General features: G+C 36.4%; 1 protein-coding gene across 7 annotated transcripts; it reads left to right on the top strand.

Moving 5' to 3' along the window:
* Positions 1–569: 569 nt before the first annotated feature.
* CLK4 (CDC like kinase 4) lies at positions 570–22,001 on the top strand. 7 transcript variants are annotated; one of them, XM_014786049.2, is made up of 14 exons: positions 570–702; positions 3,717–3,877; positions 4,677–4,743; positions 8,460–8,682; positions 9,794–9,884; positions 10,279–10,345; positions 13,085–13,201; positions 13,292–13,458; positions 13,660–13,754; positions 14,015–14,144; positions 16,984–17,066; positions 19,566–19,645; positions 20,340–20,430; positions 20,516–22,001. In XM_014786049.2, exons 2-14 carry the CDS (start codon positions 3,775–3,777, stop codon positions 20,654–20,656), a joined length of 1,455 nt encoding a protein of 484 aa, XP_014641535.1. In that variant the 5' UTR covers positions 570–702; positions 3,717–3,774; the 3' UTR covers positions 20,657–22,001. The 7 variants fall into 7 exon arrangements, with proteins under 7 accessions (XP_014641535.1, XP_004428501.1, XP_087285386.1 ...); XM_087429260.1 differs by lacking the exon at positions 570–702 and adding an exon at positions 718–2,351; XM_087429262.1 differs by lacking the exons at positions 570–702; positions 3,717–3,877 and adding exons at positions 6,917–7,158; positions 7,266–7,324 and having other exon boundaries at positions 4,676–4,743.
* Positions 22,002–24,535: the final 2,534 nt, after the last annotated feature.

A 24,535-nucleotide genomic window follows, 5' to 3' on the forward strand; every position in this document is an offset into this window, starting at 1 on the left:
TTGAAACTTCCTCGTTTTCTGTTGCGTCCTTCTGATTAGGAGCACAGGCATTCAAAAGATAAGCACCCCCGAACTTGTTTTCCGAGACATCCTCTTTATGCGACTCCATTTTATACTGGAAGCCCCAAGCGGGCTGGACTACACGTATCGGGTTCACGGTCTGGGGGCTCATCTCCTGCGTGTCGGCTCTGTCTGCAGTTGAGGGTTGGCAGTCAAAGCGCGGTGGTGTGACCCGCTTGAGCGGGAGAGCAGGAAACGGGGCCTCGGCTGCTCTGCCGAGGGATGCCGCCCTCAAGGTAACTCCACCTGACACAGCAGACAGGTGCCACAGGACTAGAGCAGGCCGCAGGCTTTCCCTCCCAGCTTCACCCACATTGTCCCTGAACGAAAACAACCTGAGGGGTCGCCCGTGCCCCACCAGGCCTCTGGGCGAGAACGTCCCGGACCGCGCAGCCGCAGTGTGGAGGGTCGGGCCCTCCCCGGAAGACACACGGAGCCCCGCCCCTTACGGAGAGCGGCGGGAGCGCGCGAGACTCTGTCACGCAGGCGCGTCCGCGCAGCGTAGGTGACGCTAGAGGCCGCCTCCGGGGTTGAAGGCAGAGCATTGCCGCCATTTTGTCGAGTGTTTGTCGCAGCGGCTGGAGAGAGAAGACGGCGGTTTGGCGACGTTTCTCGGTCAAAGGGCCTTTTGCCTTTGCGGAGGTAAGGTTTCGTGTGGGGTGTGCTGGGCTGGCAGGTTTCCCAGTCTCTTGTCTCGAAGCCAGGAGTGGGAGAAACGACCGGGCTCCGGGCTTCGGCCACTGGGGTTCCTTCGGGGCGCCGGTCCGCTGCTGGCCTTTAAAACCTAAAGTTGCCCAGGTGTCGTGGTAGATTTAGCGTCCTGGGGCAGAGGGCCGCGGTTCTGCCGCTGGCCTTTCTCTGAGGGCCCTGGCCGCTCGCGTCGCGGCTCTGGAGGTCTGGGCTTGTTCCGCCAGCGAGAGCGAGGACCTGTCCGGAGACCCTCGAGAGCCGCCCCCAGGGGTGTGTTGTCGGAGGTTAAGTTCTCTCTTGGTTGCTTGGTCTCCGCCGTTTGTCGCCTTTAGGGGCTGTTCCCGAGTCAGACAGTTTCTCCCTCCCTGGGGGTGTGCCAGAGGCCCTCGCCAGGTGCCCCGGGGCGGAGAGGCGGGGTGGGACTGGGCGTCCAAGGAACGGCAAGTCCGCAAGTGCAGGTGCGGGAATTTCGCTCGTGCTTGTGAGACGTGGAAATGTGGGGAGGTTCGTCCTTTGTGCGACACAGCTTTTTTCAAGTTGGAGCATACCATTGTTGCAGCAGGTCTGTTTTTCTGATGCTTTTGCATCGTATTATCGTTGATTAAGTAGACGCGATGTGCTTCTTCGATCCTTGGGAAACAGCCCTCCCAACTGACCGTGCCAGCCACCTGGTGTTAAAGCTGTGCTTGTATGATTTCGCTCCATACACACCCCCTACAGGCTTCTTGTTACCCATTAAATGCATTCCTCCTGGAGCGATCTAATCATAACTTTAACCTGTTTCGATTTTTTAAAGCCATATACAGAGCGTGAAATTGTCAGGTATTAAAGGGCAGTAGAGGATCAGATTTCGAATATGGATATGTATACATTTCGGATCCATTGTGCCTGATGTTTTTGTTTAGAATCGAGTGATTCTAGCACGTTGGATTCTTTATTAATTAGAGGTAAGGTATGTGAAGGAACCTTATCCGTAGAACATGAGTTGGGGATTCTCTTTGCCTCCTGAGAAAATATTTCTAAACATTTGTGGGGGGGGGGTCTTCCCAACAGCTGAATTAAATTTAAAGTAGCGAATTTGACTAGAGAAATAAAAATCTTTGGCTCTGCCAAGATGCTTATTCTTATTTTAATATTTACATATTGATAACTTTAAGAATTCTGCCTTGTTAGAGGTGAGCTGGTAGTGGCAGACTGACAGAAGGAGAAAAAAACTAAAGCAAACACATGTTTTGCAAGAACTGCGTAATAATGGATGGTCATAATAATAACGCTGTTATCAGATGTTGTAATTTTGCTTGCAGATGCTTAACTGTGCTGTTTTAAAGAGTTCCTAATGTGGGTGTTTTTTTTTTTTCTTTCAATTTTGGTAATTGAAGGAAGGATCAGAAGAATTCTATAAATAAAAAATTCTTTTGGTGGCTCTTCTGATGGCTTTTTGCGTCAAGTTAATTTGAAGTGTCATTCATTTCAGTTTCCCATATTGAAGTGACTCTACATCAAACCAAAATTCTCAGTTAATTTCCAGTGAAAAGTTTAACAGGAGTTTTGGGATTTTTGTTTGAAGTGACCAATGCCTTCTCCTCGTTTATTTAAGCAAGGTAAAAGAGAAGCTACATTATCAGAAGGGTGCTTGATGGGCATAGAATTAGAATCAGCAAGAGAAGTCACTCAAAAGGTTTGAATATTTGGTGGTATCAGGCTCTAAAGGCATGATACATAATTTTCTTAGGGAATACCTCCCAGGAGAATTGAAGCTGCCTCATTTCAAAGTCTTTTTTTAATCCATGTGAAATTGTGTAACTGTTTACATGAGTTTGCTTGTTGAATAAGTCATTTGGGCAAGCTGAAAGAGGTTAACTAAGCTGGTTTTGCTCCATTTTACCTTTTTTCAGCTCCTTGCTGAGTTGTGAACTCACTCTGTTTTAGCGGAGTTTGGACATCATTGTTACAAACTTAAGTGCTTTGGAAAGTATTAAGATGGGGAGAGGCAGATAGGGATTACATTGTTTGAACACAGATAGGGAGCCTGGAAGGGTACTATGTATAAGAGGTTGTAGATGGAGTCCAGGAATTGTCACCATTATCATCTGATTTGATTGTGACTATGTGCATCCTTGTAGGTTGAATTCTTCAGAGTCATCCCAGATCTACAACAAATATGTTTTAATTTTAAGAATAACTGTAGGATAGAGAAAATGAGTTCATAAAATAATCTTTATTGCCTTTCCAGTTTCTCTGTTGAATACTGTGCTATTGTTTTGTTTTTTTTTTTCCTTTCAAAGCTTGGAGTCATTTTGAGATTGAGAAAGAAATTCTCGAGTATTTGAAAAAAAGAAGCTCTTTACTTTTAAAACAAAGTCACCGCCTATATTTAGTATCCTTAAGTGTTTCCCTGACTTCAGTTATTTGTATTACAGTATTTTGCCAAAGCTGCATGACACTTGTGATATTATTTCTCTTTAAATTAGCTCACATTTTAAAGTTAACATTTTTGAAAAGAAATCATATCAATAACTTAAGAGATCAGTAATAATTTACCATAAAAAGGAGGTAATGATAAAATAAAATCAAAGAAGTTATTAATTTCCAGCTAGATATTGTTGTCTGCTGAAGGCTCTAAGCCTAAACCCTGTCTCTTTTTATTTTTAAAATGGCAGTTAGCAAGTGTTAGTTGAAGACAAGCAGCAAGCTGAGAATTTTTCCAGAAGAATTGAAAGAAACTATATTAAGGTCTCACAGTGTTGTCATCATTTAGTACTAGATCTGTATGCCAATCATAATCATGTGACGTACCGATGGAATAGTGCCCCATGCCTTGAGAAACATTACCTACAAAGATTTTAGAACCTGTATGACTTTTTGTGCTGGGTGTTAATGTTTCAATAGCATTAATGTATAATGTCTTATTTACTAAACATGACCATCTGTAACCTCCACAACTCACTTTTCATTTCCATTAACAGATGCGGCATTCCAAAAGAACTCACTGCCCTGATTGGGATAGTAGAGAAAGCTGGGGACATGAAAGCTACAGTGGAAGTCACAAACGGAAGAGGAGATCCCATAGTAGTACGCAAGAGAACAGACATTGTAAACCACGTCACCAGTTTAAAGACTCTGATTGGTAAATTACTCTTGAACTAGTAGCATTTTAACACTAATAGTTTTAATGATTTGTTGTTAGCTTATATAGCTTTCATCTGTCAAATTGTTTGATAATTCAGTCAACAAATATTGAGGACATAGTTAATGAGTGCCTGTTATAGGCTAGACGCTATATAGGTGCTGAAGCTACAGCTGTGAGTAAAACAGTCTCTACCCTCATATATCTGTGTCTCTGGGAGTGATGGGAGACAGTTGATTGGATACTAGCTGCCATTAATGTAGTTGAGAAGATGAGACACAGAAAAAGTTAAGTAATAGTGATAATAGGATGCCCACTCACTGCCTTTAACTTGTATGTAGGAGGGAGATATGTATGTTCATTTAGTGTTCCATGAATGAGAGATAACAAGGGGACGGGGAGAGTTGCTCCAGATGAGAAAAACAGCATACGCTATTTGGGAATGTTAAAGTGCATTGGGGATTAGTCACTTGTACTATGTTCTACTGGTTATTTTTGTAGATAAGGCGTTAGGATATGTTTGGGTTTTTGGAAGCTTGGTTATTGTAAGAACCCTTCCTTTGCACAGTAATTTAGGAAATGGCCTCAATAAAAATTTCCAGTAGCATGTTTCCTGTTTTATTGCATTCTTACCAGTGTAAAATTTGGAGGGAATGCATTTATATAGAATTAAAGGAATTTTAAAGTTCCTAAATGATTAAAGAAAGGCTAGGTGAGTAGAGTTTCTTTCACTCTGTCTTCCGTTAATTTCCCTTTCTCATTTGTTTTGTTGGTTCTGTTTTCTCCTTGTTTTGTGCAGATGTTCCATTGGGACTGTTTACCAGATTGCTTTCTAAATTAGCCAGCTGGGGTTACTTTAAAAAACAGTATGTAATTTTTTTCCTTCTCCATTGCTAAAACAGACTTGTTCTGCAAAACAGTGAGCTTATTGGTAGTCAATCGAGATTAGTCGTTCTTCATCATATAGTTATGGGAGGAAGAAGGAGAGTTTGTGCCAGGATTTCAATTACCTGAGCTAATTAATGTACTATAGAAAAACATCTGTATCCTATTATTGCTCTGTAAGGCTTAACATCATAGTACTGATCACTCATGGGTTTATTGTATATGTAGAAAGGAGGAGAATTGAGTGATGAACAGTTCATTCATGTTCATAGTTAACTACATAAACGTGATACTGAGTCAGTCCCATTAACCACCAGGCCAGTAGCTGCTTCTTTGACATTGCCACTAGAGATGTCCGGTGGTAATTGCTCTCCATAATCTGGAATATTCTAATAGTCGTTTTAAAGATTATAAACTTTATACAAGTATTTTCTATAAAATTGTTGAAAAATGCAGAAAAGTATAAAGAAGGTAACCTTGGTAGAATGCTAATCCCCCATTATTTGGTTATAAAATTATTTCTAATTATTCTTAAAAATATCTTTGTATACAAATCTTTGCCTATGATTATTTCCTGAAAATAGATTCTAAGAAGGGATGCTTTCAAGTTAAATGGTATAAACTCTTAGAAGGCTCTTGCTACATATTTCTGTCTTTTTCTAGAAAGTTTGTACCAAGTTATACTCCTACAACATGCTCCTTCATGCTTCTCACCAGTCTTGGCTATTTTGAAATGCCAACAACAGTGTTTTGTTTGAATTTGAATTTTTAAATTTGTAGTGAATTTTTCCATTGTCATATATTTATTGACCACTTGAATGTTATTTTTGTATTCTTAGCCTATTTTTTGTTATAGTATATTTTTGTTACTGATTTATAAGAGCTTTTATTGTATATCAATTATTTTACCTTTTTTCACCTATATTGCAAAGGGTCTTTCTGATTTGACTTTTGGCAGTAGCCTGTGAATTGGTTTCCCTTCCTACAAGCATATTCAGTTCTGCACAGTATGTTGGGAAGACTGATGTGCTGTAAAAAACACCTTTATATCTTGTAAAAATCCTTAAATCTTCCTGTAACATGGAGTATTGAGTGATTCTCAAACTTTAGTGTGAATAGAATCACCTCGGAGGTATGTTTAAGATGCATATTACCAGATTTAGATTCAGTGAGTCTCTCTGTTCTGGGGCCAGGAATCTTTATTTTTAATAATTCCGGATTTTGATATTGTCGATAAAGAGACCACCCTTTGAGAAACATTGTTTTAAACTCCTTAGCCTGGCATGCAAGATTTTGGATGATCTATTCCCAGTTTAGTTATTTGACTGTGCTCCCCTATGTGAAAATTGCTTCTCCTGGAATTGTCTTACTGTTTCCTGCGTAGCACATAGACAAACCCATTTAAGCCATTGTGGCTAGAAGTGCTCTATAAATCTGAGATAGTAGTACACCGTTCTTTTCCCTTGGCATTTCTTCTACTTGCCACTTTGTCCAAATCCTAACTTCCCTTTTAAGACGCAGCTCTTTCCTTCTCTTTGATGAAGTCTTCCCTGACCATTTTAAGCAGTTGGAACTTTTTCCCTTCTATGACCCTAAGCGCTCATATGGAGCCTTTCAGCATTTCCTGCATTGTTGAGTTTAGTTTTATTTTTATGTGAGTAATCTCAAACTGTCTGTTATTTGTTGGCAGGGATTTTGTTTTTTTAATCTTCCACAGGACCCGTGTGGAGATAAAAACGAATGCCCATAGCCTCATTAGTCTTGGCTATTTTGAAGGACTACAGTAACATATTCACTGGACATTCAGTGAATATTTTCAGAAATTAAGTCAATCTGTTCATCCTCTCCACTTTGTCCATAGCCTTTATGATTCCATAGACTCTCTAAGCCTTAGTCATTATAAATTGAAGAGGTCCTCATCTTTTTAGTTTATCCTCATGGTAGTACTTCACCCCATGTTTATTATTCTATAGATTGTTTGTGGATTATCGGGAGCTCTAATTTCATGCACTATTACAGCTAGAAATTATTAGTGTTAGTTTTTTCCAGAAGATTTTGGACTGTCATAGAAAAGATGCCTTACAGAATTAAACAGGATGCCTTTGAGAGTATGGTAATTTCTAGCTTTATGTATTGTAAATCTCTCCCTGACAGATCCAAGCCAACTGATGAGATTCCTGACTTAGACCCGCAGTCTTACCCTAATATCCTGAGTTGTTTCTCCAATGGATAGAACTTAAGACTGACACTGGGGGAAGGTGAAAGGGGGTTCCTGCATCTCCCCGGCTTGGATTTGATGCCAGTTCTGTTGAGTAGCAAATTTAGAGATGCTTCTCCTTTATTTCTGCCTAAACCAGCCCACTGGGAAAAAGAGTGACAGCATATTCTGGGGGAAGGTAAGGGGTTGGTGAGGGCAATCTAGTCAACATCTGTCACTCCATTGCTTGTCAGGATTATTTTAGCTGATTTGTCTGACTGGGCAGGTGTCCCCTCTCTCCCTCAGTGCTCCATGTGCATCCCTCTTGAAGCTTCGCACTCTGTTGAAGAGGACACTCATCCCAGGTAGAGAGGGGGTTGGGAAATTGGGCCAATTGAATCTATGTCCTTTTCTTTCCATCAGATCAAGGCTACTTAACTGGGATCCGTTGACTTCCTGAGGTCCATGACCTCTGAAATTCCATGTCAAGTTGTGTTTATGCGTTTGTGCATTTCTTGGGGGAGAGGGTCCATGTCTTTCATCAGATTTTCAAAGGGATCTGTAGATTCAGAAGCACTATGGCACTAGATGTTGCTGTTTTCTATGTAGAGTTCTTGTGCATTTCGTAAGCAGGAATAACAGGAAATTAGAAATGCAAAAGGAAGTAGTGTGGTGGGTCTGTTGTAATCCTAGGCAAGCAATTACAAGACCCCTTTCTCATTTGAGGGGGACATATTTTAGATGTCTTTGGCACATGAGGCAACCTTCAAAAGCTATGTTGTCCGACATTTTTCAAAGAGGAATAATAGGAAGCTAGAAATACAAAGAGGAGAGGATATGGGATAGTGATGTGTGTAATAAAATTGGCCTGTATAATAGGAGTTAGAATGTGCTCTACCACCATGGCAAATCATTTACCTTCTAGAGACCTTAATTTAGTCATCTGTAAGATGAAAGGGCTGGAATACATTTAAGATTCCTTCTAGATCTAATATACTACTTTTCATGAAAGAATTCTCTGTGTTCCAGGGACATCTAAAATTCACTTATGTTAAAGAGAAAGGAATCTTGTTTTGCCTGCCTCTTGTCTGTGGCTCTCTGAGAAAAGAAGGAAAGCTTAATTACAGATGCATATATTATAACACTGATGAATTTCAGAAGAGCAGTTTTGTGGATTTTTGGTTTTAACTTTCTCCAGAGGGTAAAGGGACACTTAACCAAGTAAACACTGCACTTAATTGAATGATTTGGCTCAAGCTTTGGTCCTTGATGTGAGGTGCTTGATAGCAGTCTATATAATGGAGAGATATGGACTTGTTTTCTTATTGGTTAAAGTAAAATTATTTAAGTTTTGTGAGGTAAATATAAATTATTATTCATCAATTTGAATTTTTTTTTATTGAGTTAGCTGTTTAAACCAGGAATTCTTGAGAGAATGTTTTGTTTGAACCACATTTTTCTACAGAGAGAATAATTTGAATTCCTTTAATGTGTTTGCAGTCATTATTTAGAAGCAAGGTCCTTGAATGAGAGAGATTATCGGGACCGGAGATATGTTGATGAATACAGAAATGACTACTGTGAAGGATATATTCCTAGACATTATCACAGAGACGTGGAAAGCAGTTATCGAATCCACTGCAGTAAATCTTCTGTCCAAAGCAGGAGAAGCAGTCCTAAAAGGAAGCGTAATAGACACTGTTCAAGTCATCAGTCACATTCGGTATGATTGATTTTGTTTTTATTTTGGGTGATTACTTATTTGTGTGTGAATGCTCTTAATGAGCTGATAATTTTGGAAAAATTTATATATAATACTATTTGGATATATTATAATTGTGTTTATATTACTTGAATCCTTAAAGGAAACTTGTAAATTCTCATAGCTAATCTGTATTTATTAGCTAGCCCGTTTGTCCACATTTACTCGTTTTCTGCAGACCAGATCATGAGTTTCTTGATTTTAATACTAAAAGTATTTTATTTTTATGTTTTGTAATATAATCTTATGAAAAGATGAAGCACCCATCTTTTTTTTCATCTTAAACATTTTTTAAGGAAACCCTTTCCTGCTACTTGGAAACAAATATATAGGTTGCACTGGTGGATACTTAAGTGTTGTAACCCTGTTCATAGAGCATAGTCCCATAGTACAGTGCATCATTGTCTGCAACTAAGTTCCATTGCAGTTCTGAAAATGGGTGCTGAATGAGAAATATACTACCCAAAAAAGCCTGACTTTTTTTTACACTCAGACATCTTTAGCTGTTTGATCAGTAAACTTTGAATGATTGTTTTTCTCCCCAAGTTTTCTTCAGTAGTACTGGCTTTGATTAGATTGAACGTTGAAATTAACTAGCCTTTATTTTCCCGTTTTATTTTAATCATGTATGTTTTAAAATATTGCTAAATAAACAATTTCAACTAATCTTGACATTTTAAAACATTTTTCTGACAAACTAGACATCTCAACTCACAGCATATGCTATTTTATAGCAAGAGATTGATAGATCATGACATTGCATTCTTTAAATTTCAGACTTCAATTAAATCAGTATTTTAAAGAGACAATTGTGTTGTTTTTTTTCTATTGCCACTTAAAGTATCTTATCTGAAAATCTGTTCCTTGCCATGTTTTTCTTCTGTAACATAAACTGTGCCCTGTGAATTTCTGGGGACTGAATTTGAAATTGCTCCTGCCAACTGTTCGTGGCCTGGTGCTTATCTGAATGCCTGAATATCTCCCCGCTGAATGAATTGCGTATTCTGCCCTGAATTCACTCTGATATATTGATTGGCTGGACGATCTTGGTGCTGCCCACTTGCCGTTCCAGAAGAGCCACCGAAGGAAAAGATCCAGGAGTATAGAGGATGATGAGGAGGGTCACCTGATCTGTCAAAGTGGAGACGTTCTAAGAGCAAGATGTATAGAATATTTTTCAACACTTTTTAAACTTTGCAGACAGAATAATCTTTTTAAGAATAGTTTGTCAGCGGGGGGCTAAAGAACTCTTCATTGCTTTTTTGTTTTGTTTTTTGTGGGTTTGTTTGTTGTTCTTTTGTATTTCTTCTTTTCTGTAGAATTTAAATATTTCTACTCTAAAGTTCCAAAATAATCAATGAAATTTGAGATTAGAGCAAGAAAGATAGCTCTATCTAATTGTTTTTGTAGCAGCTGAAAATAAAATAATTTGAGTGCTGAAACCTTAGTTATGCTTTGATAGAGATCATTTGAAAATATTCCACACTTAAGCATTCGTTGTTTGAATAACTAGATAATTTGTACTCAGATATACCTCTTTCTCCCCCCTCACTTTAGATGAAATCGTGGACACTTTGGGTGAAGGGGCCTTTGGCAAAGTTGTAGAGTGCATTGATCATGGCATGTAAGTTTTTGTTTTGTTTTTTTTTTGGAACATTCTGATATTTTTGGTGGGGAAGGATCCATAATTTAGATGAGATGGTATTTTAAGTGGTAGCCATGTTTTCCTGGGAGGTATAAATATTCAAAATTTCTTGAATTGTGTATGATTTATTTACCATGAGTGTAGATTTTGGTCAAGAATGCTGACATCCTATCAGATGGAGTTCACTGAAATTAAAGTGAGTGTTCAGGTGAGGGAATTTGCCAGAACTTAGGCCCTTGCCCTCTACAAGAGGTTGAGTGCTTTACTTTACTTTTGAATCACAGAGACAATAAAGCTTCTCTAATTTTCTTAGTTCAAAAACCTACATTCCCAAAGAATAATATTTGCATGTTAGAGTTAGCTTCTTAAACTACAAAGAAATTATATTAGTTAAAACCTTCTGGAGTGGGGGAGGGGTAGGGAACAAAAGAAAAAAAACCCTACAGAATAAAGTCCAAATTGTTTAATGAGTTATACTAAACCCTTTGTGATTTGACCCTCTATCCTTCATTTTAATGTTTTCCTCCAGGACCTCTATTCTGTGGTTTGCAAATTTTTTTTGTAAATGAATCTCTTAAAACAATTTAGTGAAACTGCACATTTCTAAATTGACATCTAAAGTTTTTCATCATAAAATAGGAAGGATTTAATTTCTAGCTTACTGTGAAAATATTTTTTTAAAAAAATACCTCTGTCTCTCTAACTTTATTTTGAGGGAAACTATAACTACTAGAGCAGCGTGATAACCTACCATCCTTCATGGACAACTCTTTGAATTCTTAGAAATGTTTTATCCTTGAATTTATTTTCATTCCACTTTCCATAAAGACTCTTATCCTAAATATCTTTTATTATCAGTTTCCTTCTGTAACAAAAATGTGAACATAAGTGAAATTTTAAAATATTTTGAAGTTTTTTAGGGCTTACAGAAAAGTTGCTAAAATAGTTCAAAGAATTCTCGTATATCCTTCACCCAGGTTCCCCAAATGTTACCACTTTACGATATTTGCTTTATTATTCTTTATACACACGTTACACAGTGCTGCACCACTTAACGACAGGGATACATTCTGAGAAATGCATCGTTAGGTGACTTCATCAATGTGCAAACATCATACAGTACACTTAAACAAACCTAGATAATATAGCCTGCCACACACCTAGGCTACATGGTACTGATCTTATGGGACCACTGTCGCACATGCAGTCCGTCATTGATCAGAATGTCGTTATGTGGGGCATGACTCTGTTCAAATTTTGCCAGCTAGTCTACAGACCTTATTCAGATTTCGACAGTTGTCTTATTAACGTCCTTTTAAAATTTCCTGAGATTCAAAGACTCTGAGCATTTAATTGAGATGTTCCAATTAGTAATCGAGTATAAATCTGTTATAAATTTTGATACTTATTAGACCTAAAATATAAAATTTAATTGGAAATGTATGTATATTGGGATGGTTTGGGCTTTCAAAAAATTGAGTACATGTATTCATAGTAAATATATCTTAATGTTTTAGCATTAAATTTCTTTCCTTTTTTTTAATTGAGATATAATTGACATATAATATTGTGTAAGTTTAAGGTGTACAACGTGTTGGTTTAATACATTTATATATTGCAGTATGATTACTATAGAGTTAGCTAACACCTTTATCCGTTTTTCATTTTTATAGCTATAAGCACTGAGAAAACTTGGTCATGTAGTTAAATAGATCAGACTAGAAGGAGTTTAGTCACAGCAGTTTTATAGCACTTCTTTTAAGTCTTGAGATATATGCCAAACATCTTAGGGAGATTATCATCAAAATAATTTTTCAGTAATTTATCAACCCACGACTTCATTGGGGCCTTGCTGAAAGCAGTAAATTGGAAACCACTAGACTTGGGAAAAGGTTTGCTCTTCAGAAAGATCAGATTTAGAAAAGACAAAAGGAAGTTGAAGATTTGGAAATCTATTTCCTCAAAATCATTCATGGATCTGTATTTCTTAGGAAGTATTACAGATGATCCAATTTAAAGCTCACTGCCCTATATGGTAGCTATTTCTACCTATATGCATCAGTGAATGTGCTGAGCATTTTCTTGGCTTCATGACTTATTGATGAATGTTTCCTTTTTCTCCCAAATCTGACAAACCGATAGTTGTCTTTCCAGACTGAGTTGTGTGTTACCTCTTCTCTGAAGAAGTCTGAGCTCCCCTAACTCTTATGGTTAGGTTCACTCTCTCTACTCTGTAGTACCTCATAGCAAGCACTTCTTATGATAAGTTGTTCACATGTCTGTCTTCTCCATTAGACTGTGAGGTACATAGGGATAAGCCCTGTCTTTTCATCATTAACACCTATGCACTATCTAGCACAGAGTGAGTCTAGCCTGGTGAATGAGCAAATGCTTTCAGCAGTAGTATACGTATATTCTATTTGAGGTTTATATTTTTATCTTTTTTTAACTATTTTACAAAATTTAGGTAAATTTAAAATTCTGGAAACAAGCATTAAAATTCTTAAGTGTTAAGGGAATCATCGTTTTATATAAAGCGTCTTTTGTCAAAATATTTTGAAAAGATGTTATATGGAATCTGGTATAATATGCCCTGAAAGATTATTTTAGAAAAATATCATAGAGTAATTGATACTTAATAAGTTTATGCTTTAGAAGATACATGTCTGCAACCCCCTCCTGTGCATTTACCATTTTCATCTTAATTTTGTATTTAAGGGATGGCATACATGTAGCAGTGAAAATCGTAAAAAATGTGGGTCGATACCGTGAAGCAGCTCGTTCAGAAATCCAAGTGTTGGAGCATTTAAATAGTACTGATCCCAATAGTGTCTTGTAAGTATAAACTTGAATTATGATCCATCATGTTACATGAGATAATCAGAATTCTGTGAACTGAATTATTTTTATTGTGATCTGTTTTAGCCGATGTGTCCAGATGCTAGAATGGTTTGATCATCACGGTCATGTTTGTATTGTGTTTGAATTGCTGGGACTTAGTACCTATGATTTCATTAAAGAAAATAGCTTTCTACCATTTCAAATTGACCACATCAGGCAGATGGCATATCAAATCTGCCAGTCAATAAATTGTAAGTATACTTGATAAATCTTTAAACACCAGAAAATTAAAGTTTTATTATACTAGTAACATATCAATACATTGTCACTAAAAATAAACATAGGTAAAGATGAAACCCCTCTTAACCCCTATATCCACTACTAATTCTCCCTTCGCCCATTACAGATTAAATTTATAAGTGAAGCTAATAGTATCTTTTGTTCTCTTGTAGTTTTGCATCATAATAAATTAACCCATACAGATCTGAAGCCTGAAAATATTTTATTTGTGAAGTCTGACTATGTAGTCAAATATAATTCTAAAATGGTAAGTTCAAGACTTGTTTTAATTTTGGTGGTTGTCTTTAAAATTAATTTAGCTTGGTGATCCTTGGATGAGGCATTTCACTTCTGAGGCTCATTACTGTGTATCTTAATGTTTAACCCAAAAAGGATCATCCTTCTTTGCCTTTCTTGTGGGGTTATGTTGAAAATCAAAAAGATAATGTATATATAAGTTTTTTGGATAGTGCTATAAAATATTTCATATCTTTATTGATCTTCACGTGTACTCCTGTTTCACTCTAGAAACGTGATGAACGTACACTGAAAAACACAGATATCAAAGTTGTTGACTTTGGAAGTGCAACATACGACGATGAACATCATAGTACTTTGGTATCTACGCGGCATTACAGAGCTCCAGAGGTCATTTTGGGTCAGTTGACACCTGACTTCTGATCATTGTAATTGGAGGAAGAGATTTTTGTTGTATACAGCTTTTATTAGAGGATGGATGGAGGGGGATGAGTGTGATTTTCTTAGCAGTGTACAGAAAATGTTTTCTGTTGTCATAAAAACTGTCTGGACGTTGCTATAAATATTTTTCCTGAGTGGGGAAAAATGTGATACCATTAAAGATATTCCAGGTGGTGGTGATTTTTGAACAGGTTAATCTTAAGAGATCATAAGAGAACAAGCTCTGTTGACTAAGTACATCACAGCAATGTGATTTGAAAGTGATGTGAGTACCTGTTTTCGTGTTATCAGAAAAGTGTGCTGGTAAAAATGCTAAATCTTTGGTTGACAGACATCTAGATATAGGGTGGATGGAGGTCAAGAGAAGAAAAAGGGGCTAGTCTAAGAGAGCTTCTTTCATAACCCTTGATGTGAGAAAGGCTGGAAAAAGAAAGTGAGTTAAGGTGTAGAGTTTTAAAATGAGAGGGAACTTAGTAAGGGAGTGTGCATCTTATGCCTCAAAATTTAAAAGTTCGAGACCAGATCATGTTGATAGAGCAGGGAAGTCAGAGACGGGATTGGGGCTTGGAGAAGATGGGAAAAGTTCAGATCACGTGTTATTGGGAGGTAGTTAAATGAAATAAGCCTGTTACTTAGGCAAAAGTAAGGTCCAGCTGAGGTTGGATAGTAAAACATTTTTATGGAATCAGTTGTTTGCACTTTTTACCTTTTTTTGTCTCACACGACCTGGTAGTTCAGAATAGGAGAGTGAAAGCAAACTAGTGATGTTTACCTAGAGTAAGGGATTGGTAAAAGTGTAAGGAAATCGAGAATATTGTGCAGTACTAGCCAGTAGAACTTTTCATGATGATGAAAATGTTCTATGTCTGTGCTGTCTGAAATGGTAGCCCTTAGCCACATGTGAGCTACTGTGTACTTGCAGTGTGGCTGGTGTGACTGAGGAAAGTGAATTTTAAATTTTATATTAATTTAAATTTTAGATTTAAATAGCCACATGTGGCTACCATATTTAACAACACAGGTTTAGAGCTTATCTTTGAAATGGATGATAATAGGATTTCTGCTCAGTATGGTCTGAAAGGAGCTGCTGTGTTACAATAGTTTAGAAAGTGTATTCATGGTTGAGGACTGAAGGCTACAATGAAGTAGTAAAATAAAGGAGTGTAGGAAGAAGTGGTGGACAGAGAGGTATTTTCACAATTTAAAAGGAGATAACTTGCTGTGTTTTATCCATTTTAAGATAAGATTGATTTATCAATGAATGGGGGGCAGATTTTTCCCCATATTTTAACATGAGGGAACACAGCACAGAACAATTGGCTTTTTTTGGTGCATAAGACAGTGATGTGTCTTGCAGTTAGTTAATGACCTCCTACGTTGGGGAAAATATAATAATTCTTAGTAATAATAAAGTTCTAAGTGAGGCCAGGCTAGGGATAGTTGCTATAAATCTGTAATTACGCTTACTGGCCTTGAGGAAAAGAAATCAGGGGATTAGGAGATTAAGATCTAGGTCCTTTGTGTGTTTGTGGAGTGTTAATCCTGATGATTAAGGCAGAATTAGGTAGGAGAGGAAGATGTAGTCAGGTGCTATAATTGAGGAAGGCAATTGGTCTTATGTCTTGGGTGGTGTTAACAAAGAGATAAAGTTGGGAGAGGTTGGCAAAAGTGAATGATGTGGAATTCCAAAGAATCTGAGAGCTGATTCATGAGAGAATGGGATGATTTAGAATGGTGTGCTGCAGAAGGTTACAGTCACCTGGGGAAAAGCTAGACTAGGAGATGGGAGTGGCTGGAGAAGAAAACTTTGGTCTTAGATCCAAGCTCTATCGTTTGCAGATTTTGTGGTGTTACTATAAGTAGAAACCATACTCCATTATCCATTTGTTCAAGTGATAGGCACTGTGAGGGTTAACAGAAATGATTAAATCATAGTCAAGGCCCTTGAATATATTGTTTCTTTCTTTATCTTTAAATTCACTGATGTTACTGAAAGTAATTGAAATGTCTTTTAAGGTAGGTTTTATTTATACATTTTTGTTTCACTAAATATTTGATCTTTAAAAATTAAAACATCTGTATGGTTTATTCTTTTCTTCTCTTTTCCAAGAAAAGAGAAGGCCTAAGAAGGCTAGGTGTTTTATTCTTTTCTGAATAGTATTGCCATTGAGAATTCTGAAGGAAAAAGTATGTATATGATCATACATAGCCTGAAAGTACATATATAGATCTCTCTCTGCGTGAACTTTAAATGGCTGTATAATTCTGCTTGTAGGTGAAACTGCTTGTAATATTCATTATAGTTCTTATATAATTTATGTAAAACTATATTATTTCTTTTAATAGAAGTAAATTCAGGCAGCAAGCTGATGATAATTGATAAGGGGTTAGTAATTATATTCTGAGGATAACTGTCGACCTATATTTGTACTAATAAAATATAAAATTTTCTGAAACAGCCATGAACTTGTGTTCCCCATTGTACAAGCAGTTCAGAGACTATGGAATATTTGCACAAATTGGTAGTTATACTTGGAAAATATTTGCTAGTCCTTTTTTATTTTACATAAAATGCCCCCTTCCCCGGGTTAAAATGCTGTAATTTAATGTAAGGATATGGAGGACTGTGAGAGCATACTGAATAATGTTTGATATAAAACTAAAAATGTAAGCCTTGAGTTTACTGTCATATTCTCCCAATGGGCTGTGTAAAGAGAGCACCCATATAGGAAAGGATTTAGTATATTGGCAATTAAAAATTGTTGCATAATGAAATGTTTGTTTTTGTTTTTTAATAGCTTTAGGTTGGTCTCAGCCTTGTGATGTTTGGAGCATAGGTTGCATTCTTATTGAATATTACCTTGGTTTCACAGTCTTTCAGGTATGTATTTAGTAAATATAATTTAATAATTCACAATGAACTTTAAATGTTAAAGGCATGTTAAAGTTTTGGCTTCTACTTGAAAAGTTACCATAGTGTCATTATTCTTAAGATTAAAAGTTACATATGCAAAATGATCATCCTTCTCCAAAACCATAGTTGAATGAAATACTCCTCTTAGTGAATGGTCATAGTTCACTTTACATGTGATTGGAGTTTTTAACTCATGGTTCATATGGTCTCATGTTTCCATTTTTTGTTATGGAGCTCCTTCATAAATTTACATTAGTGTTACTGTAGCCAGTTTTAATTCAGTTCTGGTTATGTTACCTATCAGTAAATAACAAGTCACTCCTTTTTATAAAAGAGTTCAGAAACAATAAGCTGTATTTTACTCATAAGTATTAGGCATCTATGACACTCGAGGCACCTTTCTAGGCACTAAGTGTATCAAGATGAAAAGACAACGTCTCTGTCTTCAAGGAAGTTGTGCAAAAGATATGGGAAAACTGTTACAGTATAATGTGGTATTTGCTATAATGGGTCCATGTAGGAAGTGTACGGGGAACCCAAGAAAGGTGAACAGTTAAATTTCCTTCGAGAAGGCATCACTGAGGAGGTAGGGAGTTTAGACCATTGTTAGAAGGAAGAGTAGGAATTTGTCAGAAAACTAGGGAGTGTGATGGTCAGGTCAGGAAGAAGAAATAGTATCTGTAATGCGTAGAGGCATAAAGGAACATACTCTAGTCAGGGAAGAATAAATAGTGCTGTCAGAGTGTCTTGAGAAAATGGGAAAATGATGACAATCGGCAAGGCCTGATTCATGATGGACTTGTTCACTATAGAAAGGCATTTATTTTATCTTAGAAATCAGTGGTTTCCAGATGTAGAGTAGTCCAAAATGAAAATGATTTTGTAAGATTGCCATTCTGGCCTTTATTTAGAGATTATCCTTTCTGTTCTTTTGGTATGAAAGTATCCCTTTTATGAAAACTTTATTTAGGTCTCCACTTTTTTCCCTCATAATTTTACTTACATCTGAAATCTAAAAGTCTTGAAAGCTTTAGGTGGTGCAACCATTGAAGAACTTTAAGTAGGGTTGTGATGTGATCAAGGTATTGTGTTCTGTTTTGTGGCTGTGGTGCAGGGGAGTTTCAGAGATCCTGGCTCATACTGTCAAGGTTGATTTGAAGTTATGGCGGAGCAGGGTGGGGAGGAAGCCATGATGAGGTTAGAGTCACTTAGATGGCTGTTGCAGAATGTGTGTGTTCACTGTTTTGGGAGCACCTCACCAGACTTCTGTTTCTCATTTGTAGAGATCCTGTTAAAAGTACTCCGAGTTTATAGACAAGTTTGTTATTTAGAACCATGGTTATCACTTACTTCTAGGAGGTAGTGTCTGGTTTTGTGGTAGTAAGCTGTAGGATCAAGAAAAAGTTGAGCAGGGTGCTTGCTTTCTTCATAATGATTTTGTGATTGTAAATCACTCTGAAGTCTTAAGTGAAGGACGGATTATTAACATTGGTTTGAGACGTGGTTTACATTTGGATTCCACTCTCTAGAACACTCTTCAACTAAGAGACTTTTTAAAAATGTGGAGCCAGTATTATTTATTCCTGTCATGAATAAGGACTTAACATTTTCAAAGCAATGTGCTAGGCACAGTAGTTGATAGATTTTAAAAAACATTACACACAGCCTCTGCTCTCCAGAGCAAGGCTTGGCAAACTATATCTTGCCCGATGCCTGCTTTAAAAAACAGAAAAGAATATGGGACAGAGACCACGTGTGACCAGCCAACCCTAAAATATTTACTGTCTGGCCCTTTACAGAAAAAGTTTGCCGACCTCTGCTCTAAGAACATTCCATTTAGCTGTAGTGGTACCTGTGACAGTTTTCTCTGTTCTACTTTTGCCAAAGCTCCATTACTGTATAGTTTAAGAATCTCAGTTTTGACTTGGGTTCATAGCTCAACTTTCCTCATTTATGAGCTATACAACCTTGAGCTAGTGTCTTAACGTCTTTGAAACGCATGTTCCAACATAACCTAGCTCAGAATTGTGGCAAGAATTATTGGGACTGTATTTTTATTGGGTAAGATTAGTAAGTATTAATATGTTGCTATTCATTGGGTAATGGAGGTTGATTTTAGTTAAGCGATGGATTAAATGAGACCGTTTTTTGGTTATCTTCCCCAATCATTCCTCAGTTAAAGAGCGCAAGAAATAAAAATAAAGAAAGAAACTGTTTAGCTTTACATTAAACAAATTACGCATCATCCGCTATACAGAACCTTACTGATACATTTCAGGAAGACTTTAATTTTATTGGATTTGCACCATACAATACAACTCAGTCAGTATTATTCCATCTTTGAAGTAGCATGTGATATAAATTGTGTAACTGTCTAATCCATTCCTTCTTTATCAACACTGTTTTCCTTTATTGTGTATGTAAGGAAATGGAAAGTGTTAAGTTTCTTTTTCGTTTGTTTTTCAGACTCATGATAGTAAAGAGCACCTGGCAATGATGGAACGAATATTAGGACCCATACCAACACACATGATTCAGAAAACAAGGTATGGTTTAAGTTGGGTACATGCAATGGCCTACATTCAAACTACAGAAAACCCAATTTTGTGGTTATTACTTGTTCCAAGGACTGCAGATTCTGAATTTTTTTCGTAAAGTTTTTAAAAAGTAATGCACTATTACCTTGTGATGTAGTAAACAAAGGGTTGTTTTTTACATTCAAGTTAACCTTCGCATAAATGTTTTCCTAAATTGATGTAAAAATAATACATAGAGTAGTAAAAAACAGCTTGATTTTGGAGTCGTATCAGTCTAAGTCTGGATTCTCTACTGTTGCTAACCAGCCATATGTCCTTGAACAAGGTACTATAGTGGTTTCCAAACAAAGCTGCACCTCAGAAGTCACCCAGGGAGTTATTTAAAGATTTCCAGCCCCATTCCAGATCTAGTGAAATCAGAATTCACAGGAGTGGATCCAGGAACCTGTTTTTTGAAGCTGGCATTGTTCTTGTGTGGTATATGGGAACAACTTAGGTGGGATGCTAAAACCTCAAAGGGTGCAAGATTAAGGAAGATATTATATAAGGTATCTGGTATATAATTGTTACTGAGATTTTAAAAAACTGTGTGCATGCGTATACGTATGCATAGAGATGGTTATGCTTCCATCTGTCCCAGTGGGGGCAGGATAAACATGTGAATCTTGTTATTTTTACTAATCCAGACTTCTTTTTCCTGTAGAAAACGCAAGTATTTTCACCATAACCAGCTAGATTGGGATGAACATAGTTCTGCTGGTAGATATGTTAGGAGACGCTGCAAACCATTAAAGGTAAAGGAAAAAAGATTAAAGGTTAAAAAAAATGTTTTAACTATTTTTAAATATCTTTCTTAAACAAAAACATTTTTTCCCCTAGGAATTTATGCTTTGTCATGATGAAGAACATGAGAAACTGTTTGACCTGGTTCGAAGAATGTTAGAATATGATCCAGTGAAAAGAATTACCTTAGATGAAGCATTGCAGCATCCTTTCTTTGACTTATTAAAAAAGAAATGAATTGGAAATCAGTGGTCTTACTATATACTTCTCTAGAAGAGATTACTTAAGACTGTGTCAGTCAACTCTATAAACATTCTAATATTTTTGTAAGCATTAAATTATTTTGTACAGTTAAGTGTAAATACTATATGTTTTGTATCAATAGCATAATTATCTTGTTGAGCAAGTATGGTCTTGATAATGAAATATAAAAGTTAAAATTAATTTTCCTTTTTCAGATTATCATTTTTAAAGACCTTTGGAATATCCTTTGTGTCCAGTGATAAATGTGATTGATCTTGTCTTTTGTACATGGAGGTCAACTCTTTGAAGTGATTTTTTTGAGTAAAAGGAAATCTTGACTACTCTATTCTTAATGAATATTTCTTGATATACCTCAAATTCAGAACATTTCTTAACTTTAAACGCTTTTTCTCCAATTATTGGACAAGTAATAAGTATTATTAACTCAAGGTAGACAGGTATTGGAGACCAAAACCCATAGGAAATGTTTGCTGTTGAAATTTCTTTAAATTGTAAGTATTGTGTTCTCATTGGGTCATGTCACTGGTGATAAGTAGCATTCAAGGAAAGCCATCCAGTTTCCCATCATGACAGGTTGTTTAATAAAACCACATACACACTTCATTTAAGAATAACTGGTAAGCTTGGAAAGTCCTGTTTTCCAAGGGCTGTTTAGTGAGTTGCAAACATAGAGGAATTCTAATGACTAAGGTTTTAGTTTTTAATGCCAAGTCTTGAGGAGTCTTGAAATTGTTTCCTTATTAAATGAGGTTAATAGATACTTAAACCTCAGCCTATTATTAAGCAGTTTACATTTGTGTTAATCTTTACTGGAGAAAAAGAATGATATGATTGGAAAACACTTTGGGAAGAAACCTCTGCAGAAATTTCCAGACTCTAATTGGTTGGTTAACATGGTGAACTTTTTGTTAACTTATAGGTGGTTTTCCTACTGTTACCTGGTGTCACATTAAAAACTAAATGGTATATGTTACTTAATTGAGTAAAAAAAAAAAAAAGCAAACTATTGATATTGTTCAGTCTGGCTGGTAGAAATTTTTTTGTTGTTAGAATTCATAATTGATTATTCAGAGACAGATTATTTTTTGTTAAAAGTATCCATATTTCATAAGTGCTTTACACAGAGTTTTGAGTTTTGTGTATTTTAAACGTAAAACGCATAGAATTTCCTTATATGACAAATAATGAAACCAGGCTGTGTTCCCTATGTTATTAATGGGCAGCATTTGCCAGTATAGTAAGGCTATGTTCCTAAAGTTGACTAGGAATTTAAGAAAGCTGAAATAAATTTTACCATAGGATGACTGCATAAATTATACTTAGGCCTCTGATGCAGTCCACATAGAGTGAATGTACCTTCAGCATTGTTGAACTATATTATATGTGATAAAGATTTTTAAAGAAGCATTTGATGTAAAGAAAAGGTTTTTCCTGAGCCTAGCTTATAGAGATTAAGATGTCTGCCATCCTTTATTTTCACCTCCATTCCTATTCTACCCTGCTACGGTACTACCTAATCCTGACTTTCCCTACAAGAGCTTCAAGTTCCCAAATTAGTGTTTACTTTCTCCTCCATCAGAAGCTCATTCCCTCAGAGTAGCTGATCTCAGGATAGAGGAGGAAAGAAAAATATCCACATTATTTCTTACTAAAAAGTTAATGATTACCGACCCCTTTTCCCTTATGAAAAAACCTATTTACTTTCTTCACAAAGGGTATTTACTAATTTGTACGCCTAATTCATGGAATTTTAAGAATTAAGTGAAACTTCAATAAATTAGGTAGGATAGAAGAAATGTTTAGGGTGGTACTTCTGGGATCATTATATGATTGTCTACTGCCAACCTTCCTCCCCCTCTTCTTTGAGCTCTCAAGTTCTTGCTCTTAATTGCCTTTTTCCTTGTACTTATGAACTCATTTTCTAAAAGCACCAGGTTTTTACTTGACAGTGCCAGGAGCTTCAGCACTAACAGGGGAAAGGTTTACAATGGCCAATGTATAAATATGGATTATTTGTAATTAGGTGTTTTTCTTAATAATTTGATTCCTCATAGTTGACTATTTCTAGAAATTTCATTGAAGTCAAGCTTGATTTTTATGAGGCTTTTTTTTCTTTTTTTTTTTGGTGGGAAGATCGGCCCTGAGCTAACATCTGTTGCCAACCTTCCTCTTTTTGCTTGAGGAAGACTGTTCCTGAGCTAACATCTGTGCCAGTCTTTCTCTCTTTTATATGTAGGATGCCGCCTCAGTATGGCTTGATGAGCGGTGCATGGGTCTGCACCCGGGATCCGAACCCGCGAAGCCCAGGCCACCAAAGCGGAGCGTACGAGCTTAACCGCTATGCCACTGTACTGGCCCCCTTATGAGGCATTTTTTAAAGTGCAGCTGAATAGATTATTTCCAGTGTTTTCTGCTACTGTGTATTTTTTCAGGGTAGTCTCATTCATCCATGGATTCATCAGAATTTTCAGAGTAGATGAATAAAATTGACTTCTGCTATTACTCAATTGATAGTGGCAAACTACCTTGAGAAGTTTTATAGTTCATAAAATTGAAAACTATTTCTTTGAGTAATCTTGAAGGACTAGGTGCTAGAGAAATTAGAAGTGAGTTTGGCCAAGTTTTCCAGTAATCGTGGCTGAATTGTGACTTAAACTCAGGTTTCCTAGATTCTAGCGTTGTGCTTTCCTGTGTAATACGCCTCATGGAGTCAGAAACTTCGTCTGATTCTTGTTCACAGCTCTATTGTGAACTTGTGATGAACTTGTGACTTGGGATGAAATGGAAAGTAATGGTTAATAGAAACTTTCATTACTTGGATTCCATTTGTTCACATTTTCTTTAGCTTCAACCATCAAAATGGTGAAATTGTATGGTCATTTGAAAACATATTCTGTTTTAAATAGGTAGGCAGATACCAATATTTAAATCTGATCTTGACATTGTAGAATGAAGAAACACTTTCTCAGTTAGGTGGCCTGGGTTTTTAACTTCTTTGCAGTTTGAAATTTCTGATTCCCACAAAATCTGGTGCAAGTAAAATATCTTAAATTTAAACAGCCAGTACAGATTAACAAGCTACATTTTCAAATATGGGCAGAAGAATTTGTTATGAATCGATAGTATCAATAATTATTGACTTATTTATTTGCAAATATGCAATATATTAGGTAGAAACAATTCTAATTCTTAAAGAGTTGATCATTTGATCACTATTTTTAAGAGATTGCTATCTCCATTTGGTTGGTTGACTGGTTTTGTTTTGTTTTGTTTTGTTACAGGGAATATAATGCTCAAAAGGTTAGTTGTACAACTTCTTAATCAATCTAGCCTTTTGGGATATAGTTAAAAGAGGAAATCTCCCTAATGTGAATATACTTAGAGTCATTTGGGGGAGTTGGCTAGTTCTATAGTATTAGTGATTAATTTTTAAAAATATGCAAAAGTAGAATAAAGAACCTCTAAATACATATAGCGCAGCTTCAAAAATTCAAACTATTGTGCAAATTTTGTTTCATCTGTTCCCCAACTTATTTTCCTGTTGTATTTAAATACAAATGCCAGGTACCATATCATTTCACCCATAATATTTCTGTATATCTATTTAATAACTTTAAAAAAAATCATACAATTACCATACCTAACAAAATAATTCCTTATCTGATATGGAGTCCATATTTAAAGTTTCATGATTATATTTTCAAAAATGTCATTTTAGAGTTGGTTTGTTTGAATCAGGACCCAGTCAGGGTCTATACATTGTTAATATGTCTCAGATCTCTCAATCACTGTGTGTACCTTTTATTCCCCGTTCTGTTTCTTTGCTAATGAAACTGAGTGATTTGACTTAGA

This window comes from Ceratotherium simum, chromosome 4, assembly GCF_057802395.1.
Source record: "Ceratotherium simum simum isolate JZ-2026a chromosome 4, ASM5780239v1, whole genome shotgun sequence".
In the NCBI taxonomy this organism is placed as follows: domain Eukaryota; kingdom Metazoa; phylum Chordata; class Mammalia; order Perissodactyla; family Rhinocerotidae; genus Ceratotherium; species Ceratotherium simum.

Coding starts and splice junctions, on each gene's coding strand:
- CLK4 (XM_014786049.2), top strand. CDS start 3,775: ATGAAAGCTACAGTGGAAGTCACAAACGGAAGAGGAGATCCCATAGTA. Junction 10,346..13,084: donor GAGTGCATTGATCATGGCAT/GTAAGTTTTTGT, acceptor TTTGTATTTAAG/GGATGGCATACATGTAGCAG. Junction 13,202..13,291: donor ACTGATCCCAATAGTGTCTT/GTAAGTATAAAC, acceptor GATCTGTTTTAG/CCGATGTGTCCAGATGCTAG.